Source organism: Anneissia japonica, unplaced genomic scaffold (assembly GCF_011630105.1).
Source record: "Anneissia japonica isolate Jap-2015-1 unplaced genomic scaffold, ASM1163010v1 scaffold3678_len381626_cov175, whole genome shotgun sequence".
NCBI classification, from domain to species: domain Eukaryota; kingdom Metazoa; phylum Echinodermata; class Crinoidea; order Comatulida; family Comatulidae; genus Anneissia; species Anneissia japonica.
Window position 1 is genome coordinate 1 of NW_022753973.1, and position 19,882 is coordinate 19,882.

At 35.9% G+C, this 19,882-nt stretch overlaps 2 protein-coding genes across 4 annotated transcripts; both read left to right on the top strand.

Moving 5' to 3' along the window:
- Positions 1-16,540: 16,540 nt before the first annotated feature.
- LOC117122991 lies at positions 16,541-18,797 on the top strand. Of its 3 annotated transcripts, none has more exons than XM_033268778.1 (2): positions 16,541-17,202; positions 17,964-18,797. In XM_033268778.1, the coding sequence occupies exon 2, from the start codon at positions 18,002-18,004 to the stop codon at positions 18,701-18,703; it is 702 nt and encodes a 233-aa protein (XP_033124669.1). In that variant the 5' UTR covers positions 16,541-17,202; positions 17,964-18,001; the 3' UTR covers positions 18,704-18,797. The 3 variants fall into 3 exon arrangements, with proteins under 3 accessions (XP_033124669.1, XP_033124668.1, XP_033124666.1); XM_033268777.1 differs by lacking the exon at positions 16,541-17,202 and adding an exon at positions 17,290-17,403; XM_033268775.1 differs by lacking the exon at positions 16,541-17,202 and adding an exon at positions 17,291-17,407.
- LOC117122979 lies at positions 18,778-19,571 on the top strand. The gene has a single exon (XM_033268761.1). It carries the CDS (start codon positions 18,778-18,780, stop codon positions 19,435-19,437), a length of 660 nt encoding a protein of 219 aa, XP_033124652.1. The 3' UTR covers positions 19,438-19,571.
- The last annotated feature ends 311 nt before the right edge of the window (positions 19,572-19,882 follow it).

Consider the following 19,882-nt stretch of genomic DNA (forward strand, 5'->3'; position numbering starts at 1 on the left):
TAGATCGCATTTCGTTCGTTGTGCACTGTCAAGCTAGATTTGTCACGTGACTAAAAGGCCTACCTGGAAATATTAAATTTTTGAGACATTGAAAACTGAAATGCGAGTGACATGTAATGCGAGTGACGTTTGAAAATGACTGATGTAATGCGAGTGACACTACAAACATTCAGTTTGTTTAATGAAAACACCATTTTTTAAACAAGTGAAATAGTGATTGATGATTTCTTACTGTTTTATATAAATATACTGTTCACAATTGCCCAATGGTTTGGGGAGGAAGTCCACTCACGAGTATTAGTGTCTGATAATCTGGTCCACTCGAAAGAAAAAATAGTTTCATACATGGATGAAGTGCTAGAGCAACTACCAGAAACAGTAGAATTTGTTTCACTTTGGTCTGATGGACCAGCTTCACAATTCAAAAACAGATTTATTGCTGCTTCAATACAACCATTGCAAGTAAAGCACAACATAACAATACGTTGGAATTATTTTGCAGCATCACATGGCAAAGGCCCTGTAGATAGTATAGGCGGGTCAGTTAAACGGTTTGTATGGGGTCAGGTACGTGCACGAACATCCATTGTGTCAGATGCAAAATCTTTTGTGTTTGCTGCCTCTGGTATGAAAAATGTTTCTGTGAAACACTTTTCACAAGAATAGAAAAATCAGAGAAACAATTCTCTTAATGTAACCAACATTTTTTACCATGCCCATGCTATCCAGGGCATTGCTCAAATGCATTGCTTTGAGGTATCATCAAGTAATGATGTGTCTGCGTTTATCATAAGCAGACATGCATTGAAACCACAGGGCCCTAAATCGACAGTAAGTGTTGGTGAATGGTACCAGGTCGAGTATGAAGGGAGGTTATCGCCATTGGTGAACAACATGATTTCAAAGTGTCTGTCATGGAACAAGTTGGTAAATATTGAAGGTGGCCCAATCCACGAGATGTAATATTTTATGTTAAAGAAAGCCTAAAGAAAAAAGTTGAAGCACCAGTTGTTGTCAACAACCGTGGGCACTTCCAGTTCAGTAATTGGTAAAGTGTAGTTTTGAATATGTTCAATATTCAATTAAATAATTCCAATGGCAAATTTCTCTACACATTTTATTGATAAAATGAAAATGAAAAGAGTATTGTTAGAATTGTTGTTGTTTGTCATTTAGAACAATCTGAGTTGATGAGTTTAAATAAATTTTTTACATTCAAATAATGCCCTTTGAGTAGTTTATTGTTACATTCATTGATTATTATACCCAACTTTTGGCTTTTACCTTCATTGTATTAAAAAAAAATATACATATTTTATGGTAATGCGAGTGACAGTAATGCGAGTGACGGGACTTTTTGTACTGAAATATAAAATATTTTTAATAATTATGTAATGTAATTTTTTATTATCCTAATTTATACTTTAATAGTGAAGCAATCTAAAATATAAAGTCCTTTGGTTCAATGAATTTTAGTTTGAGGAAACTTTTTTATCAAAATAGAGGCACATTATAAATGCCCATACCAGTACCAGTATATTTATTACAAAAATCATTAGTATTATTGTTTTATAGTGTGGTATATTTATTATTTTTATTTATTTTAATCACAAGAAATAATTAGTAATTATTTTGTTTTTTGGTATATTTTAATTTTCTTGTATAGACTTGGTGTTGTTTAATATTCTAATATTTTTAGCTCACAAGTTTATATTTGATATTAGCCATATTACCATTATCAAATATATTTAGAAAACCCTTGCCACATTCTAAAAAGTTCCCAGGCTAGCCTAGCCAGAGAAGAAAACTGCACATTCCTTCTCCCTCATCACTTTTAGGGAAATTCTGTTTTGTTTTGTTTTTTTCAATTAGCATATATTTTCATTTCAAATGATTGCTTTTTTGCCATCCTTTCACTTGAAAACCTTATTGCAAATATGTTTCCTGGTACAACGAAAACATTTTAAAAAAAATATAAATTTGATCCTATTTTTTATTCCTTTTAAAAAATATTTGTCCTTAACTATTAATGTACAAGTAAACATCGGTAAAATGGGGGCGGGTTTAGCATAAACAAAAAATACACCTCCCTCCCTCATCCGTGTTTATTCTTTGATAGGGTGATAAAACTAATAATTTTATTTTGGGCCTAATACCTTTGGTCCGACAGCCTTGAGTATAAAATATAACTGGCAACAGCAGTTAATTTAAATAAGATAGGCCTACAATACATACATTCCTACATACCATTTTCATCACCTTCCAAATTCTCATCTGTATCTGCAATAGAAGAACTGTCTGTTGTTGAAGTATCTGCAATGAAAACAATGATTTAAATTGTTATAGGCACATTTAAATACATTATATTTTTAAGAAAAATACATAAGCCATATTCTGATATAGAAAATAAAACGATGGCAATTTCTGATGATCTTCAGCACAAATGTGTTTACGAATCCCCGCGCAAAATAACCTAGGCCTAGCCTAGATCTGAATTAATTAGCCTAGGCCTAGCCTAGGGGAACTTCGGAGAACATGGGGAAAGGCCAGACTAATCAGTGGTGGCTTTCACACCATGAACAAAAATAAACGATTTACGATACACACCTTCATTTATGCCAGGCAAGTTGTTGCTGTCAATAATAAAGTTCGGATTGTGGATGTCTCTGGTCCCCAATATTCTGTCGATGACATCGTAGTATGGGGAGGTAACTTTTTCGCATCCCAATCTGTTGTTATTGTCTTTGGCTTTGCTGTACTCTCTGCGCAAATACTTCAGTTTATTGGTGACCTGTGTCACCGTCAGCTTTCCCCTAAATTTTTCTTCGATCTTTGCAGTTATTTCTTTGTAAATACCTCTGTTTCGGTGGGTGCCGTCCAGTTGTCTTCCCCCCACAATGAGAGAAGGTAACGTATCATAGGTTCGATACACACCTTCATTTATGCCAGGCAAGTTGTTGCTGTCAATAATAAAGTTCGGATTGTGGATGTCTCTGGTCCCCAATATTCTGTCGATGACATCGTAGTATGGGGAGGTAACTTTTTCACATCCCAATCTGTTGTTATTGTCTTTGGCTTTGCTGTACTCCCTGCGCAAATACTTCAGTTTATTGGTGACCTGTGTCACAGTCAGCTTTCCCCTAAATTTTTCTTCGATCTTTGCAGTTATTTCTTTGTAAATACCTCTGTTTCGGTGGGTGCCGTCCAGTTGTCTTCCCCCCACAATGAGAGAAGGTAACGTATCATAGGTTCGGTCCACACAGACATGTTGAAATGATGAAGATGATGTTATAACATTAACATTCAGGTCAGCGAATGCATTTGTTTTTGTAAAACGGGACAGGCCTATGGTTTTCAAATTTAGTATACATGACATTAGTGAAGTTGTTACCATTTTCTATAATCAATGCAACTACTTAAATTTCACACAATTTGGACTTCAGAAGGACCATTTCACCATTCCAGGATCTACAGTTGCCTGAACATTGCCTTGTGTAAATTGCAGAACAGTGACAGGTCATTAGTCAAAGTTTGATTGCCCTTTTAATACGAAAGTTCATTCAATAATTACTACTACAAACACCAAATAAATTCCTTCGTCCTTCCTCAGGGAAACGCTTATGTCTAGGGGTGCGTTCGAGCCATAAAAATATCCGTGCGAGGTCTGTGTATTTACACGGAAGTTAAATGCCGTGCGTGGCTCGAACGGGGGTAAGATGTAAAAAACATCTGGAACACGCTCGCCTATTTTGACCACCAAATTTAGGGTTATAGAACCGTGTATCCCTGTCAAAGACCATTATCGCGACCATTAATCATGTTTTAATGACTCTACCGTCTGGCTGTCAACATGAATTGAATTGAATTCATGTTGACCGCCAGACGGTAGAGTCATTAACGTATAAAAAAGTCTTGCCAAACTCATCCAAACATGCAATTCAAGAGATTCCGAGAATATTTAAGCTATAAATCAATTCAATAACATGACAAAAACAGTGCTATGTATTATATAAATAATTATGTAATTTACTTTTCTATAACTTCAAATGTATTATATAAATATTACACATATGATAAATATATTTATTATTTATTTAGATTGAATTAGCATTTGATCAAATAATGTACATACATTTTCAGTTTGTTTTCACTTTTTACTTAGTTAAGTTTTTTTAATATTTACATAGGATACTGGGTGATTCCATGTCAAATCAACCAGTTTCAGAACAAATCCCCAGGTGACCCCTCAGATTTTAATGAAATTTGGTCAGAATGATGATATGTTGCTCATATGAACACATGCAAAGTTTGAAAGTCATACTCCATGTCGTTTTTGTCGTTGCTGGACTTGAAATTTGCTGGACGTGAAAAGTGATTTCAGAATGCCATATTTTAGTCTACAGACAAGACAAAGAGCTCATAGTTGGCATTCTGACTTACTTTTTGCCAAATGTTATGAATCTCATATCTTTAGATTTCAAGTTATGATTGCCTAAAGTAGGGTCCAGAATGAGCGATTAAGTTTTTTTGCAATTTTTGGGGTCACCCCGAATGAAAACTAGGGGTAACATGGGCTCCATTCTACTTGAATATAATCTATGGTCACAGGACTACATCCAGAAGTAATAACAATCCCATTAAATCTTTAAATCAGAAAATACAGAGTCCCAAAATGGGCCCCAGCCAGAAAAATCCTTTAAATGGCTCGACGTTCGTGACCCCGGATGACCCCGCGATCAGTTGAAATAATTTTTGAAACTCTAACCTGTCATACACATCTTAATATGTACACAAAATTTCAGCTTGGCTACTCAACTCCTTCAAGGTGCCTTGTCTGTTTGAAATGGAGCCATTTTTCATAAAATTTGACTTCAAGCAATGTGTATAAAGGGAAAAGGATACATTAACATTAATGTCTTTTACTATTTAACTTATAATCAGCCCATAAAAGCCAATTTCTATGGAATACACAAATGGCAAACTTTGAAAAACTTGCGATTAGTTACATTTGCATTCAGTTAGATTCTGTACATTTACATGGATGTCAAGGGTTCGCATCAAATGGTGGCCTGTATGGTTCTTGAGCAAAATTTATTGCGAAGTTGAGAACTCATGACATCTTATTATTATTAAGACCAACTTACTACAAGAAAGTTTTTAAACCATTGATTCTTTGCTGATGATACTCTTAATTTTGAGTCCCAGTTCCTTTACTTAATAAATTCTGAAATTTAGTTTTAATCATCTCAAAATCTTCATTTGTAAGTTTGTAGTGGCGACCACCATGACCCATTAGCTGTGGAGCCGAAACAATGCATATTATGTCTAGCAATGGTATCCAGCATTCATTGTATGTGTTTTGTTGCCAAGATAGAGTGTTGGATGTTCTTGCTCGCTTCATGAACTTGACATACACATCACTCTCCTCATCTGACCGCTCGGTGACCATACCAATGTACCACTCACTGTCATAAATGCAAGCAATATAACATCCAGGTTGACATTCATTGGCCTCTATTTGATTGCTTACACCTGCATGGACACTGTTGATGGTAACAACATCACAATGCTGATCACTGGATAATCGTCGCATTTCAATATTTCCATCATCAGTTGGTATGAAGCTGTGGTGTGACCTGGTTCCTGCAATTGTTTTGCAGGATGCAAACCTGTCACTAAGATTATACTTCTCTGCATTGGCTTGAATGTCATCACTACTAACATATAGAAATTTAATTCCGGTGATGGTCCCACCAGCCCACTCAAACATCTGCAGTGGACTGAGAATTTGGTTCTCAACAGTAGCTTGGAGGCTTGCTCTGGCAACCAGCCTTTTTGTGGACCCCCCAAAGCCATCACACGGGCTCTTTCCATGACTGGTTGTGAAGAAATGCCATTCAGCAATAAGTCCATGATCAGATGAATGGTGACAGAGATTTGACATATTTTTGTGATTTTTATATTGGCTTGCAGCCCCATCACCGTAATATATGCATTTCCGCAAACCTGGAATCTGATCCTTGATGTAAGGAATCAAGTGAGAGATGAAAGCATGGACAGCTGTAGTATCATGCTTCATACAATCTGAAATCATAACAACGCTTATGCACTTCAGTTCTCCTTCCACATTATGATATACTGCAAATGGATGCACTGTGGCTTGACTATTATCCCAGTAATAGCCCTGTATAGCATCTTGAACGAGGAAACTGTAGTTTTCAGCAAAATCTAATTAGATGATAGCTGTGTCTGGTTGTAAGGATTGCTTTAATGATTGCAGGTATGAAGACTGTGATTTGGTGATGAAGGGATGGCTCCGTAAACAATCAACAACATTACAAACTGTTTCAATATAATCATGCACTGAAGTTGTGAGGGTAACCAATGCAGTTCTATCAGTATGCATCCATTGCTTGTAAGTTACATTGTCATCCATATCCACTTCATTGGCAGAAAACAAATCTGTTAAGTAAATGCTCAATGCATTCTTACCATTTTCGCAACATGCAGTTGCGGTTTTCAGTGTTACACACTAGTTTACTGAGATAATCCTTGTAATCACACTTATCAGCAGAGACTGTCAGAAGTAGTTTCACATTTTGGTGCTGCTGACACACACATACAGAATGCATACCTGCAGTCTGCAGACTTTCATAGCGATCGAGATACACTTTATGATGATGGAAACATATGCTATAATCATCAGCCAATGTTAATCCACTTCTCCACTCGAGCAGTTTTTTGTCCTCATCTGATATCTGATTAACTGCAAAGAAGCCAGCATCGCCTCTCACAAAATTTTTCTTATGGCAGGAATCATTCAAATTTAAACCAATGCTGCATTTGGATAACTCGGATGATGTTCTCTCCATCGTGATGATCTAAATGTTGATATCTGAAGTATATATTCCAACACTATGCCTAAAGTGTGCTGCACCTTTAGACAAGATGTTCCTCTAGCTATCTCAAACTGAAATGACTCTTTATTACTTTGCAGTGATATGGACTGGATGAGACATGCAAATAAACCTATTTGAAAAACATGTCTGGACATGAGATAACATCAATTGAATTGACAATGTCCAGTGTAACAATTAATAAACAATGTTTATCTTGGTATGTGTGGCATGATGTATGGTTTATAACAATTTACTTTCAAACCCCATGTTTAAAATAAAAAATAGTTACCATTGGTGTATGCAAACTTGTATGAAATATTAATGTCAAATTGTTTAATTATTGCATTCATCACTTTATATTGCCATATTATGACTGCAGAAATGCCACATTTAAACCCTGTCGCATTACCTTGATGGAGTTGAGTAGCAAAGCTGAAATTTTGTGTACATATTACTGTGATACCTATCTTCGACAGGTTAGAGTTTCAAAAATTATTTCAACTGAGCCACTGAGCCATTTAAAGGATTTTTCTGGCTGGGGCCCATTTTGGGACTCTGTATTTTCTGATTTAAAGCTTTAATGGGATTGTTATTACTTCTGGATGTAGTCCTGTGACCATAGATTATATTCAAGTAGAATTATTATTTTATTTCTCGGTAATTCTTTATTCAAAAAAACCACAAAACAACAACAATTTCATAAAATATGGCAGCTCATTAATGCATACGCATTAGGAGTTGAATTACATTTCATGATTACAAAGTAAAAAAAAATTCGTTAATAAATGAAAAAAAAAACTCGAATCCATCACAGAAACAAGACATCAAAAGGTGAAAGGAGCACAGTTCAACGCTCAAGATCATAGTCATTAATAAGATTCACCAAATACGGTAAAGGACTGCTCCTGTGGCACGACGTTTTACAAACAATGTTACGGAGCTTGTTAGCAGTACGAGTATTATATTTATGGACAACATTTCCTCTAACAGGCAATAATGAAAACAAATTCGAAGAGGGGTTTATGATAGACGTAGCAAAGGAAAAGCAAAGGTCTTGACGCCTGTGACTTAGTCTATCAAGGTGCAATGTAGCCAGAGCATTTGCATATGTGGTATACCCCTTACCCAAGATGATTCTACAGGCACGTTTTTGAATGCGCTCGATAGCATTAATATGGCGTATAATAAGCCCTCCATTCCATACCGGTACCGCATATTCCAACACTGGTCTAACAGAACCTGTATAGACCATTACCAGGTCGTCAGGAGAGACACCCCGCCGTTTAAGTGTACGCAGGGTATATAGCCTACTATTACCTCTTTTAACCATATAGTTTACGTGTTTGTCCCACTTATGGTTAGATTGTATAAACACCCCAAGAAGTTTTACAAAATCGCATGTGGCAATAACCTGGTCATTAAGAGTAATACACAGGGGAGGGGGAGGATTTTTAGAAAAACAAACGTCCATAATAAAGCATTTCAAGGGATTAAGTCTCATGTTACTTTGTTCGGACCATGAGAGAATTTACTTGCTGCACAGTTAGGAAGGTCAGAGTTTTGATGAATCTTGCGAGATTCCACAAACGTGAGATCATCAACATATTTATAATGATGAATAGATTCGTTGTTACTAGAAGCCTCATTTATCATTGCTAGAAAAACAATGGGCCCCAGTTTGGTGCCCTGAGGCACACCGGCATTGATAACCGCTTGATCTGATAACACTCCTTGGTATTTCACTTGATGTATGCGACCACTTAATAACTCGGCAATCCAAGAAACATAAGCAGAAGGGACAGACATATCCAAAATCCGACGGATTGCAATCGAATGATCAATGAGGTCGAACGCTTTCGAGAAATCCGTTAAGAGAATAGATGAAACAGCGTGAGGTGTATCTGCGTGGCTATGAAGTTTATTTAGAATATTAATAAGGCAATGATTAGTTGAAATTCCTTTAAGATTTCCAAACTGCATCTTGTCTAGCTTAACCTTCATTGTGGCAATGGTGTCAGCAGCGATAAAATGTTTCGCAATCTTAGCGAAATGATCTGTAATGGCAATAGGTCTCATATTGCTCAATGAAAAGGGAACACGACTCGCTTTCGGAATTGGAACTATATGAGCTCGTTTCCACTGATGTGGGACGACAGATTCTTGATATGAGCAGTTAATAACATGACAAAGAGGTCTTGAAAGTTCGTACGAAAATGATTTGATGAATTTAGCAGAAATCTGATCTGGTCCACTCGAAGTGCGAAGTTTAACCTTATTAAGTTGCGCAAGGACCTCCCATGGTTCAATCCAACGAGGAGGAGTGCACTGAAGAAAAGCAGGCAATAAAGTTCTATCCAATGCCTCAAGTGAAGCATTAATGTTAGTCAGGTGAGAAGAGACACAATTTGCGATAGTTTTAGAATTCGTGATTTCAGTATTGTCCATCACAATATTTTTTCGGTTGCGTTGTCCAGAGAAATTGCGAATGTGTCTATACCATTCAGATGGAGATAACGTTTTTAGGGTGCGCATATTTTTAATGTAATATTCCTTTCTATCAGCCCGTAAAAAGACGTTGATCTTATTACGAAAATATCTCCACAAATATTGCTTATCTTCCGCAAACGCCTGTTGCCTCTTTTTAATTAACGATTTTGTAAGGGCAGATACCCACGGTTTGTCTGTGGGATGCCGTTTTACAACTCGTGTGGGAAAAAAATCTTCAATAGAATTGTGGAGTGTTTCATAGAACATTGTACATTTCTCTTGCGTACCAGAGGCATTATAAACAGCACTCCAGTCGTGGTCAATAATCCACTGGCCATATTTACGAATTTTGCTGTCGTGCATCGGACGGATACTGAATTTCTGCAGCTTGTTAGAGGCATGAACATTACTATTCGGCAGAAGAAGAACGCAATTATGGTCGCTTAGACCTATTGGGGGTAAAATCTTCGGCGCTTTAAAAAACGCACTTACATTTGTAATGATTTTGTCCAATGTAACTCCATTCCTAGTAGGTTTTTTCACAATTTGTGTAAAATGAGTTCGACAAAATACCGTTCAAATCAAGATGATTCATGTCGCCTAAAATGACAACGCCAGTCAATGGCTGCTTAGTAAGGATCTGGTCAATAGTGGTAGATAAGTGATCGACGAGAGATTCAGCTATTTGACTCCTCGGATGATAATAGATAACTCCGAATACTAATCTGGCAATTGACCTAGGTAAGCGCGGTGGACGAGCAGCAATCCAAAGGCATTCCATACCATCTGGAACAGTTACGTTTTTGAGAATGTTACTGTTGATGTTATTCTTAACATATAAGGCGACTCCGCCACCGTGCCTAGAAACTCGAGGTTTAGAATAGACGGTATAGCCGTCAACAGCCAAACAATCAATGGGCTGATTTTGTGAAAACCAAGATTCTGTAATGGCGGCAATGTCCACGTTGTTATGTTGTAATACTAGATCGAATTCCTCCAATTTGTTGTTCAACGATCTAGGGTTACTAAGCAAAATCGTAGGAAGTACGAACTCACGATTACTATAAGTAGTCGGAGTCTCCAATTTTACATTAATAAGATTGCTTGGGTTGCGAAATCTCTGACGATTAGGTTTAACTTTACCTCTAGTGCACACCACAGCTTTGATTTCTCTAATTTTGTTACGACCACCGCGACAGCCTCTAGGTTTAGTGTACCGAAAACGGTTAATGAACTGCTTTGCATAATACATTCCAATTCCAGGCAGAGTGAGTGCAGGTAAACTGAAGCAAAACAAAGGGAGCAACAAAGCGATTCCACGGCCACAGAGCACAAATCGTAAAACAGTAAAATCGGCAATGACCAGGCTGGCAATAAAAGTCAAAAAAGCATTCACAAATAAGCGTTCACAAAATCCAGAATCACATCAACAGAAACGTCCAAAAGCCCAAACTCACTCAGTTAAGATAAGAACACCAAAAAGAGTAAAAAAGGAGGAAATACACTCAGTAAAGAGAAATTTTTCCTCAGCCGCCACTTAGGCGCGTGAATCAAGTCTGTCTGATTTGGAGCCCATGTTACCCCTAGTTTTCATTCAGGGTCACCCCAAAAATTCTGGACCCTACTTTAGGCAATCATAACTTGAAATCTAAAGATAATACTTTAAATCTGAGTGCAGATTCATAAAATTTGGCAAAAAGTAAGTCAGAATACCAACTTTGAGCTTTTTGTCTTGTCCGTAGGCTGAAATATGGCATTCTGAAATCCGAAATTATTCAAAATGTCACTTTTCACGATTCGCGAGTGCATAAAATGAAAGTCCATCAAATTTCAAACGGCCATATCTCAAAAACGACATGGAGTATGACTTTCAAATTTTTCATGTGTTCATATGAGCAACATATCATCATTCTGACCAAATTTCATTAAAATCTGAGGGGGTCACCTGGGTACCTCTGGTTGATTTGACATTGAATGACCCACCTATATTATCAAATAATACTTGAATTTTACATACAATCCATACCGTATTTATTTAAATAAACACCCCGTTTAGAGAATTAATTTGGAGTGCGGTGTTAATGATATTTAGCTCAAAATAGTGAACGTTACGTTACTGTATGTTGCCTTGTGCATTTAATAATTATTACACCTGCATACTCGAGGCACTATACAAGTATTTAAATAGTTTAATGCTGTAACATTTTTAAATAGTGTCTTGCATAATAAATTATTGGAAGTATTGATGCAAATCTGGAGGATTTAGCTCGAAATATTGTGATGTTATGTTACCATAAAGGCAGGTATGTGCATTTGTTAGAAGACCACATACGGTGTACATTTTTCCAATTGCACTAAGTCCAATTTTCTGGATTTTTTTGAAATCTACAAATTTCCAGTAGTTGACAACATCCCCAAATAGCCACTCCACTGATGTCCAAACTTTACTCATTGATTTGTTGTAGTCTTCTTGTAAAGGGGGGATATTGTTTCCTTTGGACGGTGCTTGCAGTTGGGCCCTCAAAGGGTAGGCAGGATCCCCATAAATGCATAAAGGACTTCCATACGGATCATATGCGTATCGTTCCAATTCAGACGGTAACTCAGATTCCTGCAGCATGTATGAGTCATGCCGCCTGCCTTCCACTGGTCCAAATAAATTAATGATTAGGCCATTGGGTGCGACAACTGATTGAAATTTTATGCTGTGTACCCGCTTATGTCCATTGTATACCACTCTTTGATGCTCAGAAGGTCTACAAATGGGTGAACGGTTCCATCAACAAAACCAAAACAATTTGTTGTGGATGGTGTTTGCAATTATTTGCAAGTTGTCTCGAGAGAGCCATATCTGACCAAATGTGTTAAACATATGTTTGTAACAGTCAAACACATGGTTGATCATATAGTTAGAAATCATACATAACTGCGGTATTGGCCTTCCAAAATTGGCTATCATATCTGCATATCTGCATGGGTATGCGAATCTCTTCAGCATTATACACAGGGCTTCAACACCATCGACTTTTAGTCTGTTTGGGCACCTGATTACTTCTGGTATTTGAAGTGCATCTATCAACTGGGAAATGTCATTATCTTTTAATCTGAAATGAGAAAAATGAAAATTCAAGACACATATACTGTATACACAGTATATTAAGTAAAAGTGTAATTTACACCATTACCTAAGCATAACTTATTCAACAATTTACACTTTAAAAAAAATTAATTATTAAGCTAAATATAATTATGTTATTTTAACGTACATGGTACAAGGTTTTGGTACATAAAAACATTATTCCATCCTTTAATTGGCGAGTTATTGTTGTTGGATAAGAAGGATATTATAAACAAAATAGGCCTACTAAATTAACCCACTGTCCCATAGTCAGTAGGATAATATTTTGATTATTATTCATAACTGTAGTGTAACTTTTTAACACTATATCCAACCACTATTCAGAGGACACCCCTTTTAAGTGGAAACTTCTTCAGGTCTCAACAAAGTTGTCCCCTTAATAATAATAGGGGTTCTACTGTAGCCCTAGCTAGGCCATGGAGTTATGATTATTTTAAGCCTGGCCTAGGCCGTAGGCTAGGCTACTGCTACCACAGTACCGGTATACCTACCTGAAATACGCCTTGCATTCATCTTCAGTACAAAAATTTAAATCAATTGCATCATAATTAATATATGGTAAATCTAAATTATTTGATTGATTAAATTCATATAGTAAGATGAACTCCTCTTCGTCGATCAAACCTCCATCATAGGCAAAAAATATTGCCTCTCTTGCTTCGCATAAAGAGGCCATCATGTCTTCTGTGTTGTCGTCGACGATGCGCAAGTGACAAATTGTTTACTGTCGTCTGTTTATGTTTTCATGCTCCGGTGAGCACAAAACCAAAACCACCGTCCACCCGTCTTCCCGTCCTGTTGCGTAAAGTCCCTAATAGTAGGGCAGGTGTGCATGTACCAGACATCACCAATTGCAAAATCAAAGCACTGCACTGATAAACTAGTAATTGTAGCAAAAATGGAAAATATCAACTTGGCAGGCCAATGTATCACTATCCAGGTCGAGGAAAACTATACTATGGCTGGTGCCATGTTGCAGTCCCTTTATTTTAATGTACTATGAATTATATGAAAAATAGTGTGTATTGTTACTGATCTTATATCGCACATTACGTTTATGGTTGGTTTGTTGATAATTGTAAGTGTTATAATGACGATCACCACTAAAAACCATCACAAAAAATAAGTGCTAGTACGATTGTGATTTCGGATATATTTAATGAAACATTGAAAACAAGTCTCATTTCATTTCATTTTGTTATTTTCTGTAACTAGATGATTGTAATCTTCTGGAGTACTTCATCTGAGAGAATGTATTGTATTTTGGCTGGTAACTGTAGAGAAGAATCGAATGGAACGTCTTCTGGAACATAAAGTGAGGCACCCAATTCTGTTATTATTTCCAAAGGAAACCTTAAAAGAGAAATACGCCATTAAATATTGTACATATTCTATTTTCTTATGAAAACATTCAGTAACCGTAGGTTAAAAATAAGTGAGATGAGCTCAAATGAGTATTTTAACAAATGACGTCATAGAAAACGATTCAGTTTTTTTTATTTCAGATGGCAATGTGATGACGTCACAATGTCTGATCAGCCATTTTGATGCATAAAATCATATCTACAACTCATGTGCTTTAAGAATAAGTTATAAAAATTAGGGTCACCTTTCATCCTAAGGAACTATAACTGAGTCGGAGATACCAAAGGATCTAGATACACGGGTAGATGGGGTGCCAACTGCTGTTGGGATTCCAGTTGAGTTTAAACTACCAGAGTTCAAAGTAGAGGTAGCAGATATAATGACTTCTGGCAAATCATCATCACTTGAATCAGACTGAAATAAAAATTGTGTACGCATAACTAAATGAGGAGCCAGCCACTGTGTGCCATTCACCCCCACCCCTCTCTGGTATTTAGAGCCTTACAAACCAATCATTTTCTCTAATGAGTAAAATAAGAGTGGCAAATAAAAGAACGGGTATATCTATACACTAATCAAGGATACGTAAGTAATAATCATAACTCCAACTTGTTCCAATTGCCGTGATCTTTTGGGGTGGCCCTGATCCACTGACTCCTGCAAATTAATAGAGATAAAAGTGAACATCAAATACTGTAGACTACAGTATGCATTTAAAACACCCACGTTAACAAGAAATCCTAGACCCGACACTAGTTGTAGGTATGATTCTCATAAATAAAATAGGATGGATTAACTAATGTTTACTGTGAGGGATACATACTACTGTAGTATCAACCCCTTATTAATTGTACCTTCTCAAGGATATCGTCGGTATTGTATTGTTCGTCGCACATAATATACAGACACCCTTGTCCGCAATTTCACAGAACTTCTGCAATTTCTTTGAGCTTCCTGGTAAAGCACTGTGACAAACGAAATCATTATTATTATAGTAGTGCTACTATAATACTAATAATATTACTATAACTTTCATTATTATTATTAATATTATTATTACATATATATTGCAATTATATATAGTTATTTTTACAATTGTTAAACGCAATACTGTGTAATGAACAAACCTGAGAAAGGTCAACTCAAACTGATCTCCATCTTTAACACATACGTTATGCGGTATCTTGTCAAACAGCTTTATGTATTTTGGCCTGAGCTCACAGAACTTGCTGAAGCCTAGTACCTTCCCATTATCTGAACAGTACGCATCATATGCCTCTCGTAATGACATAAGCATATAATGTGCCTGTCTCTTATACACATCTAGATGTGTATAAGAGACAGGGTCTAGGTTTAGTTGTCAAATATCTGACCATTTTTTGTGTATTATGAATACAGTACTATTGTGTGTCGGACGTACGTATAAAATGTACGTCCGACACCAGGTTTTCTTAATTAGTATAATGAATTAGAAAGCACAATTATAATATATGTACTTAATATACTCAATTACCTTTAAAACATAAATTTGGAAATTCCTTTGTATTTGGTTTAGAGTGGACATAAAATAATGTAATATTTTTGTGTCGGACGTACAAAATATATTAATTCACATAAAATAAATTAAAAAAATATATAATTAATAAGAAACAAATTTTTTTTTCATATATAGGAATATATATCTATTTTTATATTGTATATTAAAAAAAAATAAAATAATATTATTTTAATGTAGGAAATTCATATATTAAGCCTTGATTAAATTTATTGGTAAATATTAAACAATTTATATTATCATGTTTAAATGTAATTATATTTCAAATCGCAGAATATTAATATATTTTTTTAAATTTTTTTTATGATACTACATTATATAACCTTTGAAATTATACTAATAATACACACATTTGACGCGTATTAAATTTTTACAAAATAGTTTCCATTTTATGGAATTGCCCATAGCCAATTGTAGGTATTTATATCAGCAGCGAAATAGTTCTCAAGTCAATTTTTATATTGCATATTTTCATATTTTCATTTTCTTAATTAACTGGATACTAATTTAACGAAGGTAAAACCACAGACCCTACTGTACTGTATCTACAAAATGTATTGTACCTCCATGCCAGAAACAAATACATTCTCTAGTTTGACACAAGACAGCCATACATCCTTGCTCAAAAACAAACCCCAAACTAAACACTTGCCAATCAGCATAATTGCTTTCGGATTTTGGGACAAGGCCAGATGAAACATTATTGAATTTGGTGTTATGTGATTTAGGTTTCAGATAGTAAATATCAAACAATAATTATTTTATTACACCGATATATCTCACAGGAATAGGTTATACATTCTCTGAGTTTGTCATATGCTATTAACAGTATCGGTTTGTGCCTATTATATAAATAAACGCATATTTCAACAATAACTGATTAATACAAAGTGGTTACTACCCTGCCAAACTATTTTCAAGCGATGCACTCTCTGTCATAGGTTAAATAATTTAATTTAATTTCGTATTTAAAGCACCTTATTTGTCAGTTATCAGCTTAAAAGTAATACTGTACATTTTAATAAGGAATCTGCCGTCAATAAACAGGATTCCGACTTTCCATGTATGCTTATAGAATTATGTAAAATATTAAAATCAATTTTAGCTACCTGTTTATATTCACATAGATTTTCAAAATTGAATGTTACATTTTTATTGAGGCAATACTTGGCCACTGCAACTTACCACTTTTATGCATGTCCAAAGTAGCATTCAACGGGTCTGTCCGAAATGTAAATTCCTTTGGATCATTGATTTTTTTAACTACAAATTGATGGCTTGCTTTGGACCACTGTAGTTTCCACCTTTTTTCGCCACTAATAGTGGTTGCCTGTTTGCGGCCTACATTTGAGTTGTTATCCAATGCTGCTAAAAGTGTCTTGGCAACTGTACCTTCGTAAAGAAAAGCAATTCTTTTTGGAACATTTTTTAGAAGGACGTTGTGACAAAATTCTGTGATCTGAAGGTCAAAACAAGGAATGTAGAATAACTTGGCAACTTGAAATCTCAGGGTCATTGATAATTTTCCTTGTACCTCAATGGTAACAATAACAAAACAAAAAAATGAAATATCATTTTAAAAATTACCTTTTCCATGTCTCGGAGGAGTAGCTTATTAGTGACAATACCCTGAACTGCTTTATGTGAAGCAGACCCAGGTTTAAACCATGCTGTTTTACTGTACGTTCCTCTGTCTGTTCAGGGTGGTCACATTTATGATACTTGGTAGCCACATTCCATTCCTGCTTGTCTACAAAGTGAGTATAAGCCAGTTCATAGTTACGTTATGCGCATGTGTGAAATCATCGCTTGACCTTCCGGGAAAGGTTATTTGTGATACAATCGGCGAGTTTCAACCTTTCATAGCTGCTTGCTACACACAACAATACGAAATAATAACGCAACGAATCGTGATAATAATATACTTTAAACTTATCAAGTGGTGTTGTTATTCTGATGTAGGTAATATAAATTCATGATATTTTGATTGTAGGAAATTGTACTCCGATTTTTAATTAAAATTACGTCAAATTTGATGGCGAAAATTTGGCCTAGGCCTACGGACGATGTCCGTTCGTGTTGTGTGGTGATCGGCGGCGGAGATTATGGTCGGTTTTTAGATTCGAATAGTGGCATGAAAATTAGACATACTGTTAGCATAACATTTATTATTTTAAATTGTTATTCGTAAGTATGTATACAGCCTAGCCCTGATTCTACAGAGGATCGAACCACAACCTGAAACAATGATGATTTGCTAGGCCGAAGTAAAAAGGAAGGCTAGGCCTAGGCTAGTAGGCCTAGCCAATAATTTTCTAGGCATACATAGGCAGAGTCTGCTGACAATGTGAGATTTAGGGCCATCTCTGATCGAATTCTTCGTTTCTTATAGTTAGTACAGTACGACAAATGCAGCTCATGTCTGTTTGATAAAAAATGGATTACTTTTTTGTTTGAGTAAAAAAAAATTTCTAGTATAGTACTGTAATTTTTTTTTTCTTTTTGAATATTAATTTAGGTACAGAAAAAATACAGCTGAGTTACTTGATTGAAATTATGGGAAGAATGTGTGCCATATGTGGATGTTCCAACAGTACATTCAAGTTGGATGATTGGTATGCAGGTTTGTGCAAAATACATGGTGTGAGATTGGGAGGTTGTGTTTGCAAGCCTCCATTTATACTGTTTCCATTTCCTTCAGAAAAAAAAAATCCAGAAGGGCGTAACCGGTGGAATAAACTTGTTAACAGAAAGACAAAATCCGGTAAAAATTGGACAGCCTCTTACCAAGACAGAGTATGTTCTGTTCATTTCAAAAATGGGGAGCCAACTGCCGCCTGGCCTGATCCAACTGAAAATATGGGTTATGATCATGCTACAAAGCGCCCAAGGAACCCTCCTAAAGTGAGACCGCCATATTCAGAGGTGATGGGAAAGGTGAAAAAAAGAAAGAAAGAACTAGCTAGCAGTATTATTAATACAACAGGATGTGTTGAAGAGGAACCCATTGATAGGCAACAAACTGTAGAAGTTGAAATTCCAATTGAATCTAGTGCGAGTACATTTTGCCTCCAGGATCATGACTACATGCAGCAGACATATGCTACTGCTCAAACTTCCTGTTTAAGCTGTTCAGAGAAGGAACTTGTTATTGAAGAACTGCAATCAAAGGTTAAAAAACTTACAAATAAAGCAAACAAAATCCATAGAAAACATTTTGATATGGCTAAGGTTGTACTAAAGTCTGATAGACAGTAAAACAATATACTGGAATTGAGAGTAAAGCTAAGTTTGAGTGTTTGCACTCACATTTACAGCCAAAAGTGAAAAAAATGTCTTACTGGCGTGGTGCAAGGGTGAAAACAGACGTGACACCCAAAAAACGAGGACCATGCAGAGTTCTGAATACGAAAGATGAATTTATTTTAGTATTGCTAAAAATAAGGTTGGCACTAACCCTTACGTTTCTTGGAGGTCTATTTAATGTGTCAGCAGGGACTGCTTCACGTATATTCAATACATGGATAAAATTTTTAGCTAAGGAATTAGGAAACCTCATATTTTGGCCCGATAAACAATCAGTTATGTCTACCATTCCAAAGTCACTTAAATATAAGTACAGAAATCTTCGATGTACATTAGACTGTACAGAAGTTTTCATCGAACGACCAAGGAATTTATTGAATCAGGCAGCTACTTGGTCTGATTATAAAAAACACAACACAGTCAAATTTCTAGTTGCAATTGCAACGAATGGGATGATTTCTTTTTTGTCAAAAGCATGGGGAGGTAGAACTTCCGATGTGCATATTACAAGAGAATCAGGCTTTCTTAATTTAGTGGATCCTGGGGATGTAATTCTGGCTGACAGAGGTTTTACTATCAAAGAAGATCTGTTGCTTAGGTACGCAAGTTTAGAAATTCCTCCACCAAGTAAAGGAAAAGAACAGCACACTCCAGCTGAAGTGGCTAAAACAAAAAAAAATTGCTAATGCACGTATCCATGTAGAACGTGCAATTGGCAGAATGAAGTGGTTTGCCATCCTACAACATACACTACCAATAAGCATGGTTCCCTTGATTGATGACATCATCATTGTTTGTGCTGCATTGTCAAATTTAAGATCACCACTAGTAAAATAATTATTTTCTAACCGATTTGAAATTAAAGGTCAAAAGTTAATCAATAGCTAGGCTAATGCTAGCCGTTCACTGAGTCCCCAAATGCGTAGAATGGTACAGTACGGAGTAGGCACGGAATGGTGAAAATGTTATAAGTGTAATTTTATGTATATTGATTACCACAATTGAAATTAGTTTTATATTGCAACCAAATTCAGTAGCTTATTCACTCTTTTCATTTACTTGTGTTGTCCAAGTTCATTCACTCATCTCAGCAAGTAGTAAGCTCAGTACAGTAGTAAATACTGTAAAAGC

What these genes read in the sequence shown, in the direction of transcription:
- LOC117122991 (XM_033268778.1), top strand. Translation starts at nt 18,002, where the DNA reads ATGGGAAGAATGTGTGCCATATGTGGATGTTCCAACAGTACATTCAAG.
- LOC117122979 (XM_033268761.1), top strand. Translation starts at nt 18,778, where the DNA reads ATGTCTTACTGGCGTGGTGCAAGGGTGAAAACAGACGTGACACCCAAA.